This window comes from Sceloporus undulatus, chromosome 3 (assembly GCF_019175285.1).
Source record: "Sceloporus undulatus isolate JIND9_A2432 ecotype Alabama chromosome 3, SceUnd_v1.1, whole genome shotgun sequence".
Taxonomy (NCBI): domain Eukaryota; kingdom Metazoa; phylum Chordata; class Lepidosauria; order Squamata; family Phrynosomatidae; genus Sceloporus; species Sceloporus undulatus.
In genome coordinates, this window is record NC_056524.1 from 156,892,239 (window position 1) to 156,913,597 (window position 21,359).

Here is a 21,359-nt window from a genome sequence, read left to right on the forward strand (position 1 = left end):
TTGCTAAGCCTGTTGCAGTGACATAAAAAAGATGTGTGGTTTGTATGTAGTAAATGAAGCAGGCAAACCCTTCTGCAGTGGGGACATGCAGTCTGGTTTGGGGGGGCGAGATTCTAATGCAACAATGGGAACTATTCATATTCTAAATCTAGAATCAGTGATGCCTAGATTTTGGTCATCCAGGTGTTTTGGACTTGATCTCCCACAAGCCACAGCCATCTTAGCCAATAGTCTAAGATTCTGAGAGCTAAAGTCTATAACATCTGTAGGACCAGAGTTTTGGATTCACTGAGATGAATACATACAAATATATTTTAACTCTTTTGTTGTTGTGTGCCTTCAAGTCATTTGTGACTTATGGTGACCCTAAGGTGAACCCACCATGGGGTTTCCTTGGCAAGATTCTTCCGAGGGGGTTTGCCCTTGCCATGCTCTGAGAGTGAGAGAGTGTGCCTTGCCCAAGGTCACCCAGTGAGTTTATATGGGCCAAGCAGGGATTCAAACCCTGGTCCCCAGAGTCACAGCCCAACACTCAAATCATTACACCATGCTGGCTCTTGTTTGGACTCTAGTTTGATAACAAGTCACTAGAAGACTAGAGGTAAGTAGACCCGGTTAACTAAAAGATAGATCAGTTGACATCTTGCTTTCACTGAATTGTTTTAACTTTTTCAGTGAATATCAACAATAGCAAAACAACCACCTTTCCAGCATTTACTTGCTCTGCTTCACCCATAACTGTCTGCCATCCCCAAGCTGACAAATATTAAGTAAACAAGTGGATAACTAATTGGATGTCTGTTTTACATGGATAGCATTCTGTTTATAGTAATTACCCCAATTGTGTGACCATAAAATAATTAATTGCAATTCCCCAGTGTCTACATTTGGAACAGATGCCAAAGCTTCTCTCTTTGTCTAGTTAAGACAAAATAATAAGTAATACAAATGAAATTCCTTTGATGAAATACCCTCATTAGATTAGCAACCTTTAACCCACTAATTCTAAGCTAAAAAACAATACTCAGTAGGCTTGCAAAAGCCAGGCTGGATTTTAAGTGCCCTTGTATGCTATTTTAAGAGGAACGCCCCCACCCTCAAGATTTCTATTTCTGTGACATGGGCCACGATGTCAATGTGTGAGCAGTATCTTGAAATGAAGAAAGCTGAGATTCATAGAAACAATCTTAGCTTGCACTACTTCTATCAGCAGTAGATGATTTCAGCACCAGTGTTTGATAATGTGAGATACTGGAGAAGTATACTACTTAATAAGTATATAGGTGAGCAGATGGCAAATATATATACCACAGACTGTCTTCATCACAAAGTGATACCAGACCAGTATTACATAAGTAATGATTTCGAATGGGGCAATGGACTGGGATTTCCAAAATCCTCATGCTGCTTAGTACAAATCACACTATTTTTGCTTCTCCCTGCCTTTGGTAAACACTGTGAGGTAGTCAAAGGCTTTCACAGCTGGCATCCATAGGTTTTTGTGGGCTTTTCAGGCTATGTGGCCATGTTCTGGAAGGAAGAAACTCTTGCAGAACACACAGCCTGAAAAACCCACAAAAAACTACTGTGAGGTAGCATGGTCTTACCATGTATTGTGGCACTCACAGAATGCACAGGGGCCTCTAGACTCTGGTGCAGAGTCAAATAGTAATGTCATCAGGTACCACATCCCAGACCCAATTTGGAAAGTAATTGTAGAACAGATGTGGCAATGTGCCACCCATGGGCTACACATGGTTCCTAAAGCATCCTTCTAAGATTCAATGACCCACCAACAAAATGAATTTCAAAGAATCATCTTGTTCTTGTTTTCCAACAGTACTGCCAATTTCCCTCCAAATTTGGTGGCTACCTAATTTCGGCAACAGAGTAGCAGCAGGAATACAAACTGTACTGGGTTCTGGGAAAAGGTGGGTTTGGGCCCTAGACTCACCAAAGTTGCCCACTTCTGTACTAGAGAAAATGGATTTTCTTCCACTACCTAGAAAACATTCCATTCATTAATCTTTTTTAGACTGATTATGATTCCAAATAACGGTAAATTTAGTAGGATGAGTTTTAATCCAGTGCATTGATACTACGTTTTGATCTGCTCTAGAGAAATATCCTCTTCAAGCTATGTTTATTTTTGTTTTCATGTACTGCAAAGTTTCACAGAGAACAGCATTTGTTTTCAGTAATCTGCTAAATGCTAAGGCTTCTTCAAATCTCTTTCAACATCATCTTCTTTCTATGTTGGGGTTCACTCAAAAATTTTCCTCTAGATAAAAATTGGCTTCTAGTTCATTTTATAGAATGTAGCTTGGATTCCTTCAAAACTGTTCTGGCTCAGAACTTTGGTTTCTGATGACTACCATTATTCACAAAGTAGTATTTTCCCTTTACCAGCTAATTTGAGTAACGTGAAGCCTATTTGGACAAGGGTTTGGACTAGACTCTTTCCCATAGCTTCCTAGCCCATAGCCTTACCTTTTCATTTATACAGTGCGCTCTGCAGGGGCTTGGTTCCAGGATATCCCGTGGATACCAAAATTGATGGTTGATTAAGTCCATTAAATACAATGGCATACTAAAATGATGTCCCTTACATAAAATGGCAAAATCAAGGTTTGTTTTTTGGTATTTATATTTTTAAAAAATATTTTCAAGCTGTGGCTGGTTGAATCCATGGATTAAAAAAAAAAATCAGTGGATATGGAAGGTCAACTGTATATTGTCGTAAACAGATTCCTTCATGACAGGGTAAGACCCTTTCTCTTTAAGTTTTTATACTGCTTGAAATTTGATCGTAAAGAATGTGGTCATAGATGATTTGCTGGCTTTGCTGGCTATTAATAATTCCATTCCACATGTATGTGTTGTATCCTGCAAAAATGCCACATTCTCTGATTGTAGCTTATGCAAAAAGGTTGCTAAGTGCTTACTACTGACAGAAGGAATTCCTAAAATATTAAGGAGCTGAACTGGCAGAGCTTTGGAGCTGAAAACTGTTTTCATGTATGTTTGCTTCCCATCTGCTCAGCCTGTGCATTTGTCAGTTATCAACTTAATACCTATAATGCTGTAAAATCAGCAATCCCACATGCATGCATTTTCAAGTAGGCTCCAGTGATCACAATATGACTTACCTCTAAAAGAACAGCAGAAAATTGCACTATAAGTTCTGTAACTCTCTCCTCCCAAGATGACTGACCTAAAAGCCTAACCTGGGAAGGTGAAGTGGTACATTGGCAGGTTGGTTAACATGGGAAACTAAGTACCATCGTGTGCAGGATTTCAGGGTGAAAGCAAAATGAAAAGTGAGGGTGATGTTGCATGTAGTCCAGAAGAAATCTGCACAGCCATAGCTTTTTGCACATCTGTTTAGAAGCAAACACTATAGGACTGAATGGATCCTATTTCCAAATAGCTATGGTTAGGAATACATACCAATTATAATGGGAATGTGAATCAGTATTTAATCTAACCTATTTAGTTACCACCACCTCCCAGCGGATGCCAGCTTCACTATTAGGCCTAGGCTGTGGAGACCTGAGCCCTGTTATTGTGTACTACTACATGATATGCCCATTCAGCCATTAAACTTGCTGTATGGTTGATCTTGGTCTCATCACTGTTCTTCACCCTAACGAAACTCATTGAGGTGCTGTGGAAATAAAACAGGATGATCCTATAGGTCATGCTCTCAGCTCCTTGGAGGAAGCCTTGAACAAATATGACAAGGAAATTTGAAGATGTGTCTAAGGCTGCTGGCATGCTGCAGAAATAAAGCATCTTGACATAGTTTTAACTTCTATGACTCAGTGCTATGGAATTCTGGAATTTGTAGTTGATGGGGGAGCACCAGAGCTCTTTGACAGAAAAGGCTAAATGTCCCATAAAACTGCAAACCCCAGAATTCCATAGCATTGAGTCATGGCAGTTAAAGTTGTGTCAAACTGCTTTAATTCCAGCCACCAAAGAGTGAAAGTAATGGATCGATCCCGTTAGCTGTTTGCTTGTCTATTGTTGTATTGTTGTTTGTTTGTTTTTATCTATTGTTTAAATTGCTATTTATCTTTTAACATGTTTTAAAGTGTAAAATGTTTAATTCTATTTTAAGGGCAGGAGAGTTGGAGGAGATGATTTGTATAATTTCTTATGCTGTAAGCCGCCCCAATTGCCTGAGAGCAGATGGGGTGGGATATAAATAAATTATTATTATTATTATTAATTATTTTTCTGCAATGTAGACAACGTCTAAACATGTAATTGTGCATTTTGGTTGGTCCAATAAAGGTATCATTGTTTGGATGTTATTGGATTTGCTATATAGCCAATATGGCTACCCTAGATGTTTCTAAGTAACAGTGGCCTGTTACAGACAGCCAAAATAAAGCTGCTTCGAGTGACAGTGGAGATATGGTGTTTCAATGATGCATGCGTCTTTGGAGCCTAACATGAGCATTACATTAATCATCTTACAACTGAATGATCACTTGTTACATATAAAAAAGGCATCTGTTCAGATGCCACTAGGAATCTGAAAACAACAATCTGCAGATGTGTGTGCTGAAAGGAAAGAGAGCAGATGGCACTCTTGCAGCTGCTCTTACTTCACACAGCTGGACTCTCTTACCGTGGGTTGTCTCAGTCTTACCTCCAAGTAGCAGTGACACAATCAGATCTGATGCAGCCTTTAAGCTGCACATGTCTTCTGGCTTGGAACTAGCCTGGAGCCTCTTCAAGATCTCTGACACAGCCTCCTGAATACCAGCCTCAACTAACTGCAATTTCAGGGTATCTGTACAATGCATGATAAACAGAAAGTTTGAGAAAATATGTGTTGGGTCATGGGGATGATATAGATGAATCAGGATTTCTTCCCACACTCTAATTTACATACTACCACGTTGGCACTCTCTGGAAACATAGAGAATAAGATTGTGTGGACAGTGTTAGCACATCCTGCATAACCAGTGCTGTATATGGGGTCCCTAGATTGCATATTATGCATGTTCTGGAGAGGTCACAATGGCCTTTAGGAATCCTAGGTCAGGTCCCAAGGAGAAAAGGAGCAAAGAAGCTCATATGGATGATCTAGATAATACAACAATAAAAACTAAATTAATGTACTAAGTGTTCCTTCCTTCCTCCAAGTCCTCTGTGTTTCCTCTTGCACCAAGAGACAAAGGAGGTCTCATTGCACTGAACTAGCAAGCCAGTTCTCTCTACTTACCTCCTACTATGCTTCCTGTCAACCTCCCTGTCCATTCACCCTGAGATTGTTCTGATCTAATCACTGTTTTTGTCACCCTAGTAAGAGCCACCTACCAGTCTAGAATGCCATTGTTGATTTCTGGGGAAAAAACGTCAAATCTTGGTTAAATCACAGGATAGCACACCCCCAGAGACTGGTTTTCAGGTATAAATATTAGCATGAAAAATCTAGTCTCTGCATACAGTACACATACAATTGTCTCAGGTTGCACTCTGTGTATGTTCTGAGCCACTATCACTTTTCATAGTCTGTTCTTTCAGACAGGTAAATATTATCCCCTTTAAACTCCTCAAACTGTGCTATGTAGTGTCTATATTTCTGTTTCAGTTAGCTCTGAATGCTGTGTCTGTGGGAATTGCTATTGTGTGTATATGATTGCATTCTGTATTTCTTGAATAAAACCCTCTTAACCTAACCAAACCTGGAGTTCTCCTCAGATATTACTGATATGTACAGGTGCAAAGAATCCTGAAGGCTATCTAGCTTCTTGCAAAGCTAATTTCCCCAACATTTGAAGTTACACTGATAGTTGGTGGGAACTTTCCAGTTTCCCCCAACTTTCTTTGGGTAACAGCAGGGCAATGCCATCTGTACCAGTTCAGGAGAGGGGGATTGGCTCAAGAACATCCTGTGTGATCTTCTCCTGCTATATAATGTCATTTGGATTGTCATCCAATTAACCATGCGCAAGGATACTTTGCTGTAGTACACTCACTTTCCTACTTTGTTTTGCATTGTCCAACAATGTGGTCCATCTCCTTCTCCCTCTCCATCTGATGAGTACTTAGGTGTACAATTGCAACTCCATCCCCTGATCACTTCCTCATGTTCTGTCTAGTTTCTAAACTTCCACCTCTTCGACTCCCCTCCTAAAGCCTTGAAGATGACGCATCACTGCACACAACTGCACATGTCTTATACTGCATAAGACACAACTGAGAAAACATGACCTTTCATTTCTACCTGCAGTCTTGTGGGAGATGCTTCCCTATTGTCCAGTATGTATATGAATACTTTGGACCACATGTATGGGGCTAATTACCTCACACACATGATTCTAACTATCTCTCCCACTGACTGACAGAGGAGTTGCCAAAATACAGTTGACTCTGCCCATATGATCTCAGAATTGTTAGGTCTATCTCCTATTAATCTGGAGGTGAGGCAAAAGCAGTTGAAAGCTATACAGGTCTCTTATCTAAAATGCTTGGGACCAGAGGTATTTTTGATTTTATAATACCTTTATTGCATATACAGTGTGCCCACGTTATATGTGAATGTGTCTTACATGGACTCCAGCATACGCTAGAGATCCGCACTGGAAAAATCCTTAGTGCGTCTGGAAGCTGTAATGGCACACGTGCTGCATGCCCCCGTGTACGTAAGCCCCATTATCTTCAATACATGGTATGGATCCCCTATGTAAGGGAAGAGCCCACTGTATGTACATCATGAGATATCTTAGAGATGGGAACCAAGTCTAAACACAAAATTGATTTATGTTTCATATACATCTTATATACCAGTACACATAAGTAATTTTGTACAACATTTTAAATAATTTTGTGCCTGAAACAAAGTTTGTGTACACTGAACCATCAGAAAGCAAGGTTTTGTGAGGCCAAAACATATAGAAATAGCTTCCCTGCTGCTATGTCTATGCCTCTGCTTCAGTGCTTAGAAAAGGGCAGCTAGTTGGGAGATTCTGGGAGTTCCAATAAGAACAGTAATAAATTTTTCTAAGCTTTACTCTGCAGGTGAGTGAAGGGGAGCTTTGCTGACAAATATTAGTTTTCTAACAGTACCGTTTCTGTAAAAAGGAAAAAATATTGCTTAGCTATGATATTGAATATCTTTATGCTAGACTGTTGGTGCAAATCAGGACATAGTGTTATCCTTTAATTCTGAATGAACAAACAGGAGCATTAGATGGTTGGGAGGAAAATAGTTGAAATTGCAGACATGAATAACTGTGACATTTCCCTTAAGTGGTTTCATTAATCTTAATTTGGTTAATTGAAGTTGATCATGCTGCATTAATCAACCACTAATGTCTACTGTGATCTAATCAAAACAAAGGCTTTGGGAGCTTTTAAAATATAATATGGGTAACTAATGACATTCTGTGGGCCAAATATCCAAAGAAACATGACAGTCCTGCTGAGTGCTTCTTTATCCTTTTCTCCCCACTTGATGGTCACAGCAACTTCACATGTCACATTTTCAGCTAGTATTCACACACTGTACATTAGATGTAAACAACATAGTGTTTTCCTGGTGTTTTATACTACATTTTTTACTATCCTCACTACTCCCTATGTTGCATGGGATATATGGGGGGGAGGTTTATAATCCAAAAACATGCTTAGTGCACCAGTTGTGCAACAACTCTAAAAAAATGTGTTAAAGTACACAGATAACAGATGCCACAGAGAAATACTCACTGGTTGTTGATCTTTCTGTGTACCATGTTTTTATGACAGTAGTGAACCAGCCCCTAACAAAGCATTTCATTTTACCATTTGTATTACACAGGGGCTGCAAATGGTAAACACAACACCAGCCAGATTTGGCTCCTGTTCCAAGGCTAAATCCAAAAAAAAGATAATTTACATTTACAGATTAGTGGCAAAGTGTGGTCAAATAGTTAAATAGGAATGTAGTTCTCTGAATAGGAGTAATTATTCTGGGAGCTTGTTCTTTGCCAACAAAGTAATTAGGTAACAAGGAACAAACATGTACTATTTCAGGAAACTTGTCTATGATTTTATGATTCTATAACTGAGGACAAAAGAGGAGAAAGTCATAGATTTGGTTAGAGAAACCCTAACACTGGCTCCATTGTGTGCAGGTATATCAGTAGCCACTGTGGGGGAAAGATCCCATGAGCTACCTCTCTCTCACAAACAAGAATAAAGACTCAGACCTCCAGGAAAGAGAAGGATGTAAAGCTTGAGAGTAACTTTCTATATATCAAGTGAGCAGTTATTTAGCAAGGTAAAGAGAGAGAGCAGCATGAGCTCCTGATTATCTATCTGTCTATATCTCCCCTCCCCACTAGGTTTACAAAAGGATGCAACAAGAAGCTAGCATTCCAACTTAAAATGTGCTTAAAGACATTATTATAACTTTCTGGATAATGAGTTGAAGAATGTTGCTCTTAAATGTCAGGTTAAGACTTTTAAAAAGAGTTGCTTCAAAATATGTCTTGAAATGCTTGCTTTTCTATGGTCCAAAACACACTGCAGAAATAATTCAGTTGAGAGCACTTTAACTGTCCTGGCCCAGTGCTAGGGAATCCTGGAAATTATAGTTTGGTGTGGCACTAGAGCTCTCTGACAGAGAAGGCTAAGTGTCTCAAAACTACAGTTCCCAGAATTCCCTTGCATTGATCCAGGGCAGTTAAAGCAGTCTCAAACTGGATTATTTCTGCAGTGTGTTTTGGACCTATGTATATTTCCTCTCAGGAAGCCAGTTTTGCTATCTTGGACAGCTACCTGGAATGAAGACATATGAAGCTATCAGCAGCAATCTCAGTGAGGCAGCTTAGCACTCTTACCATTCTCTGCCAGTGTCTGTAGAACCTCAAGGATGATTTCAACCTTCTCATGATGATTTGCCACCTGCAGCTGATGTACCAAATGTTCTGCAACTTTGGTCTTGCTAAGGGCCTCTTTAGCAGCATCTGCATCACAAAAACAAAATTTGTATAAATTACCTGATTACAAGTGCATTTGTCGCTTTTGTTGTGCAGCTTCAATTCGTTTTTGACTCATGGCAACTCTAAGGTGAACCCAATCATGGTATTTTATTGGTACGACTTGTTCAGAGGGGGGTTGCCATTACCTTCTCCTGAGACTGAGAGCATGTGACTTGCTCAAGGTCACCCCACTCAGTGGGTTTCATGGGCGAGCTGGGAATCAAACCTTGGTCTCCAGATCCCTAAAACAGCACTCAAATTGTTACTCCATACTAGCTCTTATTGCATGCACAATCCTGAATAACAGCTTGCAAACTCTTCCATGGGAATTTTTTTAGTTGACTTTTAAGCCAGTTTATGCTCACCGAGGGGCCTGAGTTTTATTTTCCACCATGCCCCACTAGTTTTCCTGACTGACTGTCATCTTTGGTCACAGGCATAAGAAGACAAACAGGAAGATGGAGTGCTCTTTTTTATGGTCTGTTTTGGTAGTGGTAGACTCAATGCCTTAATCAGTATTGTCTATCTAGTCCTTGGAAGGAAGGGTTGATTGCTCTTCTACTGCTACATATGGTAAGGGAACAGGGATGTCAGAAGCCATTGTGCTTCTTGAAATGAGGTAGCACTCCTTTTCCCCCCGAATACACAACTGCCACTTGAATCTTAATTTAATACTGATGGTGAGGCATATGCTACCATATCTGAGGGCATCAGGGAAAGACCATAGAAAAGGCTCATCTGATCTCATCTTTGAAGGTCAAAGAGGTTGTACCAGCCTGTATAAGGCCTGGTTAAACATGGTGAATGATAGTGGATGACTAAATTGTGAGTTTTGATGGTCAGGGAGGCCTGACCCCATGGCACCAGGATGATGTGGTGACGTGCAACAGAAATGGAATAAGGTACAAAAATTCCATCACCCCCTGCCCCAGCATGGCATATATGTACTTGGATATTCAATATCATTGCAGCTAAATGTTCAATGAACTTGGCAGAGCCTGGTAACTGCTTCCTGAGTGTAGCTTTGTGGCATAAGCAACTCTGTTTTCTATATGATAGCAACAGGTGGGAGGCCCAGGAAGAACAGTTATGGATCTGTTTCAGCCCCTCTGTCTGCCACCTGAAACAGTTGCTTCACTCTCACTAATGCTAGGGCCAACTCTATAAAGGTGGAACCATTTTCTAAATTATGTGAAATATTAAGAACAGAAATACCACAGTTTTGAATCAGAACCATGTTCATTCAGTCCACATTCTATTTCCAACTTTGATACCACTGGGAGTTCAGTAAGAGGCTGATGATATTCAAGTTGACTAGTCCAGGAGATGGTAGCTTTGCACCATCCACATGTTTTGCCCTGCAATTTGCAAAATCAACAGCAAATTCAACCAAGTGTAACAGATAATGGGATCCTACTAGTGTACCATGCCTTTTGGTTAAAGCAAATATTGTTGAAGTACCTGTGCGCACATTTATGTGCATGTAGACAGCCGATGACAACATGTACTTTTTATCTGTTTCTATTATATTTTATAATTTTATTGAGTGTTACTACTTTTAACTTGTCATCTGTTGTGTTGTGAAATCACTAGAATGGCAGGATATGAATCTTTGCATAAATAAATCAAAGCAAAAAAACATAGCAGTTGAACCCTTCCCCCCCGAGTATAGTGTGATAACATATGTACATCCCTTTTCCTCAGTTACTGGAAATTGTCTCTTGTTCCACAGAAGTTTGGTTTACTGTGATCTTGTACTGCTCAGTGTTGGTGAGTGGGTGCTGGTTTGATGCTGAAAGCTACATCTCTGTCAGATTAAACAAATAGTGGCACCAAGCAACTTGCAATCAAAGAAGCTGTCATATTCACCTAAGTCTGCAAGGTTGGACAAGGCCAACAGGTTGACACGGACAAGAGGTTCGTTATCTGGATAGTCTGACATTATCCTAACCAGGGAGTTGATCACTTCTGCTTTTGCCAGCTGCTCTTGGAGGTCATCTGAAAACAAAGAAAAATACAATTAGGAGCCAAGAAAGACGTTTTTGTTGCCACTGTGAACCACTAGACAGTGCACAAAGATTAATGGATCATTGCAGGCTGGAGATACTATGGAGCCACACTGGGAGGCTTGATGGTCTGAATGCAACCTGTGGGCTAGACAATTCCCACCCCATCATAGGCTTTTAAAGAACAGCTCCTAAATAGAGATTTTTGAGCTTTTAGTGTCATCATTATTATTGAATGTATATTGTTGACTATTTATGGTTATGTTGTGAGCTGCTCTCTATGCTTCTGGAGTAGGAAGATCCAACTGATTTTTAAAAATCACCCAACCAGATAGATATATAAATATATCAGTACCTTTCAAGGGATAGGCACACACCACTTCAAACTCAGCATAAAAATAGAGATTGCTTCCATTTAAGGTACTCATTTTGATAGAAGCAAATGGGTCCACAAGCAAGCCTGAGGGGAGCATGTACCCCAACCTGAAAACTATTCATGCCACTTCCCTTCATTCCAGATCTCTGTTCTTATTTGAAATAAAAGACCTTTTTCATATACTCAGAGACCATGTCTTTCTTCCCCATTGCCCTTTCTGTTTTCTCCCAAATATCATTTGTCCCTCTGAGGCTACCACTGAAAAAAGATATAACAAGTGGCTTTAAAACTCAATTTAATATAATCCAAATAATTTACATCTCTAAAGATAGTATATTAAACTGCTTGTGTTCAGTTTTTTCCCCTGTCTGCATTTCTTAGGATGGCCACACCAGTGTGCTTTTAAGATCCCATCAAAACCACTACCAAATTTCTGGCTTTGAGGCTGGTCTCTTGCTGCTTTGCTTTGGGATATTTAGTACTTCTTTGAGAGCTTGAATATTTGAAACTAGTGTCATGGATTAGCTGCTGGTATAGCTCATTCTTCCTTCTCATGTCATCCAAGAGAGATAACATATTCTCTTAGCATAGTAAATATGTTAGGAAATGGGTTAGTCCCTACAACTCTCTTTCATTTTGCGAGGATCACAAGTATTGCTGAGCACAAGTATAATTTCTGTTAGAATTTGGTACAGAATTTGATATTCTAATATAATTTCTATTAGAATTTGGGAAACAAATTTGGGAAACAAATTCCATGCACTGACTCAGTGGCTTGGTGGTTAATATGCCATTTCTGATGTTGTAAGATCAGAAGGTTGGCAGATCAAAGGTGCTGCATGATGAGGTGGACTCCCATCATCAGTCCCATCTTCTGCCAGCCTAGCAATTCAAGAGCATGCAAATGCTAGTAGATAAATAGGTATCACTTTGATGGGAAGGTAACAGCATTCCATGCAGGCATGCTGGCCATATGACCACCGGAGTCTTCTTCAAAGAACACTGCCTCCTTGGCTTAGTAACGGAGATGAGCAACATTCTCTACAGTTGGTTACGACTGGACATTCATGACAAGGGGAAAACTTTACCTTTTTTTTTTTAATGATCACAAGAAGGCCTAAAAGCACTAAAGGCACCAGGTACTGTCTCAGACAGTAACCAGGATCAATGGTGTCATTAGGGTTGGTGTTGTAACTCCTAGTGTCACCCCCCTCATTATGTTTTGTACCACAGGCCAACAACTTGGAATATTCAGATGCATTTTTAATGTGAGTTCATCCGGATTGACCAAATACATCACAAAGTGTTGTGAAATATTGCATCTGTCTATGCCCTTTTGTTAAGTTTCTTGTTTTTGGTAGCTTTTTTGGGTGGTTGTGATATAGTGATATGTAACGTGACCTCCAGTCTGTACAGTTCCACAGGTCCCCAATTTTTTTTTTTTTGTAAGAGGTGTAGGTAATACAGACCTTCTTCCAGGTGTCCCCGCTCTTCCCAGTGGACGCTTCCTTTCCCTTCCCACTCTTCCTTCATTACCTCTGAGCCACATATGTCCTGTTTCTATTTTTGATCTAATTGCTAAAAACTATTTGGTTTCTTAAGCATAATAGCAATACATTGATACTAGGCCAGCACCATTTACATTAATGCATGGTAATTGTTCTTTAGTTTGTGTGTGTGTGTGTGTATTCACTGACACATAGCCTTTGTCAGGAGGAGAGGTGGCCCATGAACTGAAGAGATACTATACAAAAGTGGGGCAGGAATAAGAGATGGGAGATTAATTTATTACAACATGGTGTACCAATAGAGGAGCAGGGGAAAAAATCAAGATGAGAAGCAGGGGTTGGATTGGGAAGATCAGGAAATGGAACATGAAGGATAAGTTGTGCATGAAAAGTTAATACCCACAACACCCATCTTACTGAAGGCATCACCAGAAAACAAAGTCCCATAGCAAAACAAAATGAATGGCAACAATAGGTGTACACTTGCACCTATTGAAATATATCCAGACAGCCAGGACAAAATGTCACATTTTGGTCAGGTGAAATAAAAGTTGTGATAATTGATGAAAATTGCCAGGAAATATATTGGGACAAGAAAAATATCATTTGAACCACAGAAATAAAAGTACTCAGTGCATCAGTAAAAACTACCAAAGAACTAGCACATTTGGTCAGTCTATATGAGCCTTCAAAGTAACTATTTAGTTACTTTTGAAAAACACAACAGTGAAATTTAAAGTTAATTGCAAATTACTTTTGAGAAACACAATAGTTAATGTTAAGTAATAGTAACCATAACGGTAACTAGCTCCCATTAGTTGGACATGGAACCGTAACAGCAACTACTTGCTTTTAAAACTAACTTATCAGATTCTGCAGGCTCCAGATAGCTAGAAGGCCATTCAAGAGGTAGGAATGTTGGCTTGACTGAGATCTGAAATCTGTACTTATAGATCCATTAAACACAGTAACATGGGAGTTATGGTCGGGTGAATGATACAATTATGGGACCAGGCTTCAGGTTCACAAGTTACCATAAATCAAGTGAAGACAAGTAAAATGGAACAGATAAAATAAAGCTTCAAGCAGATCCAAGTATTTACTTATACATTTCTCCTTTACAAAAGGGAGAATGTTTGTTTATGATCCATGACAAAGTTTAAAGTTGCTCCAGCAAATGTTCATCTTTTCTACTGACACATGTTCTCAACACTGTTTTGTGACTACTTACTATTATCATAGCATATGCGGCCAATGGCTCTGCCCACATGAAGCAACATTTCTTGGTCTCTGCTGTCCAAGAGTGGTATCATGATTGGGACCAAACCAGCATCTATACATGGGACCTTCATTTCCTCTGTACAGAAATAAGAGAGAGGCTCTGTTGACATCCTTCTTATATGCGGGCCAGCATTGTAATATTAAAATAAATGAATTCTTAGTCTTGAGTATAATGAACATGGAGGCATTTAAACTAGGGCAGGTGTTCTAAATTTAGACTCATTCAGATGGCAATTTTGGGATACGATGAAAGCAAAACTGCTAACACTTCAGTTTATAATATTTTAGGATAAAAAGCAGGTCAAATTTTTGTGTTCTATTAGAGTTGTGAAATGCATGTTCTGCTCATTAGTGTATGTTAAATAAATGATTAGTGTCTCACAAAACCCAATATTTAATTCATCTGGGGAAAAAATGGATTAACTACCCAGGCATTTTTTGGACATCTTTAAATTAATCTTTCTGGTTTAGTACAAATCTGGATAGGCCTCTTTGTATACCCATTGACAGTCACTTTTGGGGTTGTGGGAGGGAAGAAAGGTTCACAATATTGTATTGTCAATAACTGTTACCATGCTTAAAGGCTAAAGGTTTCCACTGACCTATGTTTGCCTCCCATACAAACTGAGTTCTCGGGACTGAACTCCATCTCGAGTGCTTTGAATTGGATGAAGGCAAAGGATCCTGACCCTGCATTGGCTATAGAGATCTTTCCAGGTTTTTTTTTTTTAAAGCTGACTATGGACATTATCGTACTTCATTTTAAACCCGATCTGGGCATAGGCTGGGAACGGGCTTGAATGGGTGAAAATGGGTGTTATTGCACAGCAAAACACCGCTGATGCTGCTGGGAGACTACAAGCCATCCCCTGGCTGTGCTTAGCTCACTGATTTTGAAATACGAAAGCTTTCCATCCTTGCAAAATTGGGGGCTAAGTGTGGCTGAGGGATAGCTTGTAGTCTCCCAGTGGCACCAGTGACTTTTTGCTGTGCAATAACACCTATTTTCACCTGTTCAAGTCCATACCCAGTCCATGCCCAGATCAGGTGAAAAATGAAGTGCAATAATCTCCTATATTGCAAGATATGAAACACCTTGTGAGGTCCATCTACATAGCAAGAGGACATATCAAAAGAGAGGAATAGTTTGATTTACTTTAGTGACAATCTGTCACCTTTGAGGAAGTACAAGCAGGTCTGGAAACATCTCTAAACTTCAGAGTTTCAGTGCTATTGAATAGATTTCTACATCATAGCACTATTGTTGTTCTTAACTGCCTTCAAGCTGATCTTGAACTATGGCAACCCTGTGAATGAGACATCTCCAAGATAGCCTATTCTCAATGGCCCCTTTCAGGTCTTGCAGACTCAGAGCTGTGGCTCCCTTGATTGAGTCAATGCATCTGGACTGTTGTTGTTAGCTGCCCTTGAGTTGGTTCTTACTCATGGAGACCCTGTGGATGAGACATCTCCAAGAATCCCTATCTTCCACTGCCTTGCCCAGATCCTGCAAGCCCTGACCCATAACCCCCCTGATCGAGTCTATCTGATTTGTGGTCTTCCTCTCTTTCTTCTATCCTCTACCTTTCCTAACATTATTGTTTTTTCTAGTGATCTGTGCCTTCTCATTATGTGACCAAACTACAATAATCTCAATTTGATCATCTTTGCTTCCAAAGAGAGCCTTGGTCTGATCTGTTCAAGAACCCATTTGTTTGTCTTCTTGGCTGTCCATGGTTTCCTAAGTACTCTTCTCCAGCACCACATTTGGAATGAGTTGATTTTCTTTCTGTCTGCTCCCTTCACTGTCCAGCTCTCATATCCATACACGGTAACTGGGAATACAATGGCCTGGATGATTCTGAACTGAGTGCTCAGTTGTAGGTCTTTGCTCTTCAGTATATTTTCCAGTTCTTTCATAGCTGCCCTTCCCATTCCTAGTCTTTTTATTTCTTGACTGCAGTCTCCATTTTGGTCAATGTTTGATCCTAGATATGGGAATTCTTTAACTACGTATTTCAATTTCCTCATTGTCTAGATTGAATGTGTGTATTTCTTCTGTGGTCATTATTTTTTCCCCTTATGTTCAGCATCAGATCTGCCTTCACACTTTCATCTTTGACTTCCTTATTAACTGTTCCAGTTCCTGAATGTTTTCTGCTAATACTATGGTGTTGTCTGCATATCTTAGGTTGTTAATGTTGCTTCTTCCTAACTTAACTCCTCCTTTTTCTGATCTTAATTCTGCTTTTCTTATGATGGTTTCAACATATAAGTTAAACAACTAGGGTGAGAGAATGCAGCCTTGCCTGATCTCTGTGCCTATTGGGAACTACTCTGTTTCTCCAAATTTTGTTCTGATGGTGGCCTCTTTTCATTGGTACAGATTCTTCATCAGGACTATCAGATGTAGTGGCACTCTGATTTCTTTAAGGCATTCCATAGCTTTTCATGATCTATGTAGTCAAAGGCCTTGCTATAATCTATAAAGCATATGCTTATTTCCCCCCCCCCTGGAATTGTTTGGCTTGCTCCATTATCCAACATATGTTTGCTATGTGGTCCTTAGTGCCTCTTCATTTCCAGAAACCTGCTTGGACATCTGGTAATTATCTCTTCACATATAGTTGGAATCTGTGCTGCAGAATTTTGAGTGTAATTTTGCTTGCTTGGGAAATTAATGCTATGGTTCTATAATTGCTGTAGTCTTTTGTGTCTCCTTTTTTGTAGATTGGGGTGTATATGAATAATATCCACTCTGTTGGCCACTGTTCTACTTTCTATATTTGTTGCCATATTTTGCTTAACACTGGAATTGATTCTGTTAGTGTGATTTGAAGCAGTTCCATTGGGATATCATCTGTTCCTGGAGATTTATTCTTTCCATTTTATGTACTTTGTCCCTTATTATCTTCTCTCTATTGATAAATTGAGTGCCAACTACTTTTGTACCTTGAACTCATTTTGCAGCCACTGAAGTAAGCTGAAGATCAAGGGGGAAGTGGATGGAGAAAGAAGTCTAGGACATTTTAAAGGCAGCTGAAAAAGTGGAACAGCAGAGGATTAATCTGGAGCTGTCCTTACTAAACTGGGGCAGTTGGAGAGAGTGTTGTAGGTGTCTAGGAACCCTGACCAATCCATCGTGTTTCTTAAATGCCATGATACTTACCATTTTTAGTTATCTCTGCAAGCACCTGGGCTGCCTTTACTGCACAAAGTGGGTCACTTTGGAGGAGCCTGGCAAATGTTGGCAAAACATCTCTTTCAGTTAAGAGACTGCAGGTTCTGTGCTCTGCAATGATAAAGAACACATTTGGGTTAGAAAGCAGGAGAAAGGAGATTTTCAGTGAAATGAAAGAAGTGCTGCCAGATCACAACTGAGATGAAGGGTTACCAGTTGTTGACCCTACTAGTGTTGTTATTGAGTTATGGCAACAACAAAATAACCAACCAAACCACGCTGACTCATGACAGTACATCTCTGTTAATGGATTCTTCTCTAATCCTAGTCACTTAGCATTGCCATTGTAGTCATTTCAACACAGGCAGTAGCTCCCACACTCTGATTATAAAGTAATTCTTTGATTTTTTTTAAACATAGCCAATACAATAAATCAGAATAGAAAAACTGCTTTCTAGTACTATTGGACTTGGTTTTCTGTCCTTCCTTGTCACCCATTTTGTAGGATTCATTAATGGTTTTTGAGGACAGTGTGGTGTGGTGTTTAAAGTGGCGGACTAAAGTGTCCAGAGAGATCTCATGTTCAAACCCTTCACTTAGCTATAAGGTTCACTGATTGCCTTCAGTCTACAATTGGCTCTCCATATCCACAAATTCTGTATCCATGGATTCAACCATCCACAGCTTGAACACACACACGCGCGCACACACACACACACAGCCAAAAACAAACAAACAACAACAACAACACCAAAAAAGCAAACCTTAATTTTGCCATTTGGTTCTGCGTTGGGGATCCTAGAACAAAACCCCAACAGATACCAAAGGCCCATTGGAATTCATTTTCTTACTGTTTCAGAAGAACTGGTCTCATGTTATAAGACTACAAAATGAGGAACTTAAACAAAAATCAAATGGGATAAGATTATCACAGATACATCAAGTTACTTCTACACTTCTTGTTTGTACCCATGTCTTTTTCTCAAGAAACATATATGAAGTAATATTAAATAATGAAGAAAAAGATCTCTGAGTGTTACCAGGTATGCCCTTGGAAGAAATGAATTATTTCATACATGTTGTGAGTACACATGCCTATCAGGGATCGTGTATCTTTGGCAAATAATACATCAAATATATTGGGCTCAAAAATCTACATTCACACAGAACTCTCTAAAAGGAGAATTGTATTGAATACACAAGAATGAAGATATACGCAATAGCTACATTTGAGAATAGCAAATATGGCAGAGCGTCACAAATGGCAAAAATACATGCGGAACAGCAAATATGCAAGGCTGTAATCGTTTGGAATTAAAAGCAGTTTGAAGCTGTAAGGGTTGCTAAGGTGGAAGAGAGGGAGGAGAGAAAAGTTTCAAAATTAAAGACAGTTTAATACTTTTCCTAATACCCCCTCATCAGAAAAAGGGGGGCAATTTTGGAAAGCTCCAATGTGCAGGGAAAGTACTTCCCAAAAGATAACTTTAAGAGATAAGGGATTACCTCTCCTTAGTCCCACTGGGTTTGTGAGGAGGTAGGGAGCCCTTCTGGCTTGAACAGTGGATGGAAAGGAGGGCAAGCTAACCAAGTTCCTCTGAAGCCAGGGCCAAGAGTTTGAAAAAGAGAAATAAGCTAATGAGATTCTCTGGACAAAATCCTAGATTTTAGGTGTCTGGAAGAGTGATATCAGCTAGTTTAGGCAGTGATTTTTTAGCAAGGAGCCTCCACAAGGAGGCAAGCAGCTTGAATTCTTGCTTCAGTAGACCCCATCCCAGAATGGATTGCTCTGAACTGGGAATTTATTAAACACTTCAGGCTTAAGCAAGGCATCAGAATTTCTCTAAAAGAAAGGGCCTTTTTCAAACAAAGGGTATCCACCTGGATCTCAGGGACACATTACTCAATACTTGAGTTAGCCAAAGGTGGTAATAACTCAGAAAGGAAGCACTCACGAAAGACATTTCTCCAACTATGGAGTTTATCACACGGGAGGTTAAGTGCCTAAATCTCATGCAGAAATGGGATTTAAATAGCAGAAAAATCCTACAAAAAGGGGGTTGTTCTCAGACATATTAGGGGCATTGAGCATTAATGGGGAAAAACCTGCACAGAAAGTGGACAAAATCTGCCTAAAAGTGAAAAGCAGCCACTTTTGTTCACTTTCTCTGTGGGTTAGTGCTGGATTAATGTTCAGTACCCTCAATGTCATGTGCAAAATGATCCTACTTTTGCGGGATTTCCCCATTTTAAATTCTGTTTCTGCATGGGATAAACCCCATGTTATAAACTCATAAGACATTTTCTATCATTTGTCATCTTCTGTCTGTAAAACATTGTTTGCCAACTGCAAGGCCACATGCTGGAGGAGAGGGAACACTGTCTGCGGAGTATTCAGTACAGTGCACCTGCATAACACACAGGTGCGCCTTATGTGGCTTCCAACCACACTGAAAAAACCCCTCACATGCCCCAAAAGATGTAATGGGGTGTGGGTGTGGGCATAAGCTCCATTTCTTCTAATGGGACTTGAGCATACACATTTTCCCCCTTATGTATGTATGTGTGTGTGTGTGTGTGGGGGGGGTCCGGAACAGATCCCCTGTGTAAGGGAAGGGTCCACTGCATTTCAACAGTTTAATCAGGAAACTTAAGCAAACTTGAGACTGGTAGATAACAGAATTCAGGAAGCTACCTAACACCATAGCAGTACTGCAGTTTGACACACCTTTAAGTGCTGTAGCTCCATCCTTTGGAATCCCGGGGTTTGCAGTTTTACAAGGTCTTTAGTTTTCATTGCCAAAGATTGTTGGTGCCTCACAATACTGTAGAATGGAGCCATGACAGTTAAAGGGATGTCAAACTGTATTATTTCTATAGTGTAGATGCACTTTGGCAGACCCCATGCACCCTAAGGTTCCCAAGATGTGAAGTCGAAAGCTTTCATGGCCAGCATCCATATTTTTTGTGGATTTTTTGGGCTATGTGGCCATGTTTGAGAAGAGTTTCTTCCTGATGTTTCACCAGCATCTGTGGCTGGTGAAATGTCAGGAAGAAACTCTTCTCGAAAATGGCCACATAGCCCAAAAAATCCACAAAAAATATGGATGCTGGCCATGAAAGCCTCATAATGTCATCACATGGGCAGGTTACAGACGGCCCTCAAGGGGCCGTTTTCCCGCCGCTGCCATTCGCTGTGGAGTGAAGCCCCAGCGGCCAGACCGCGAGGCTTCTCCGCGCAGTGAAAACCGAAATTGCGTCCTTTTTAAACGTGAAGTGGCACTGCGGGGAAGCCGCCCTCACGGTCACTGCTTGACACATCGACGCACAGCGTCCAAGATGTCAAAATGGCGGCGCCCATGTGGATGGGTGCCGCCATTTACAACGTGCTCCGCGCGTGTTGGGGCCGGGTGGGTTAGGAAGGGGCGACTCTTCCTAACCCTAACATGCCCCTTCCTAACCCTAGCACGCACAGAGTGCGTCGTTAGTGGCGGTCTGTAACCCGCCATTGTATCTGTGCTCATTGGTGGAAACCACTGTGCTGGAGGCATAGCTATGACTTATAAAGATGGAAAGGATATCTGAAAATATTCAGAATGTTTTGTATGTATGTCAAGAACCCTTGACAAGAAGTAGTCTGGACTGACAAGAATCATTGCAGTTCAGTACTTATCCTATGCAAAATTCGTTTGTGGCTGTTTTGTATAGAAAAGAAGACTTTTATGTGCAGGAAACAGCACTTGATATGAAGAATATTTCTATGCAGAAATTGCTGAAAAAGTAGTTTCCTGCTGAGTGTGAATTTTGAAAAGAGCAGTGACAAATTGCAAATCAACCACATACAAATTCTGTGCAGAATAAGTCCCAGATTGCAAGTGGACTTTAAAAATGGTATGGTTTTTGAAGATTTTTTCACAATGGGGAGAAAATGCTAAAACTAGTTGTTGCTTTCTATGAGAAGCAAATCAGTGAAGAACTATGTCCCTGCTGACTTACACCCTACCCTCCCTTCATTATTTTTGATAGAAA

At 40.1% G+C, this 21,359-nt stretch overlaps 1 protein-coding gene across 4 annotated transcripts in view; it reads right to left on the bottom strand.

Annotated features, from left to right (window-relative positions):
* LOC121927130 (rap1 GTPase-GDP dissociation stimulator 1-like) overlaps nt 1-21,359 on the bottom strand; it is a 55,554-nt gene that overhangs the window by 22,101 nt on the left and 12,094 nt on the right. For 3 of the 4 annotated variants that reach the window (XM_042460711.1, XM_042460709.1, XM_042460710.1), the window contains 5 exons: nt 17,322-17,444; nt 14,103-14,228; nt 10,851-10,979; nt 8,841-8,966; nt 4,661-4,804 (listed from right to left, as the gene is read on the bottom strand). In XM_042460711.1, the coding sequence (XP_042316645.1) occupies nt 4,661-4,804; nt 8,841-8,966; nt 10,851-10,979; nt 14,103-14,228; nt 17,322-17,444 (648 nt within the window). Of the gene's footprint in view, nt 1-4,660; nt 4,805-8,840; nt 8,967-10,850; nt 10,980-14,102; nt 14,229-17,321; nt 17,445-18,097; nt 19,895-21,359 lie in introns of those variants that run through there. The other variant, XM_042460712.1, reaches the window with a different exon arrangement.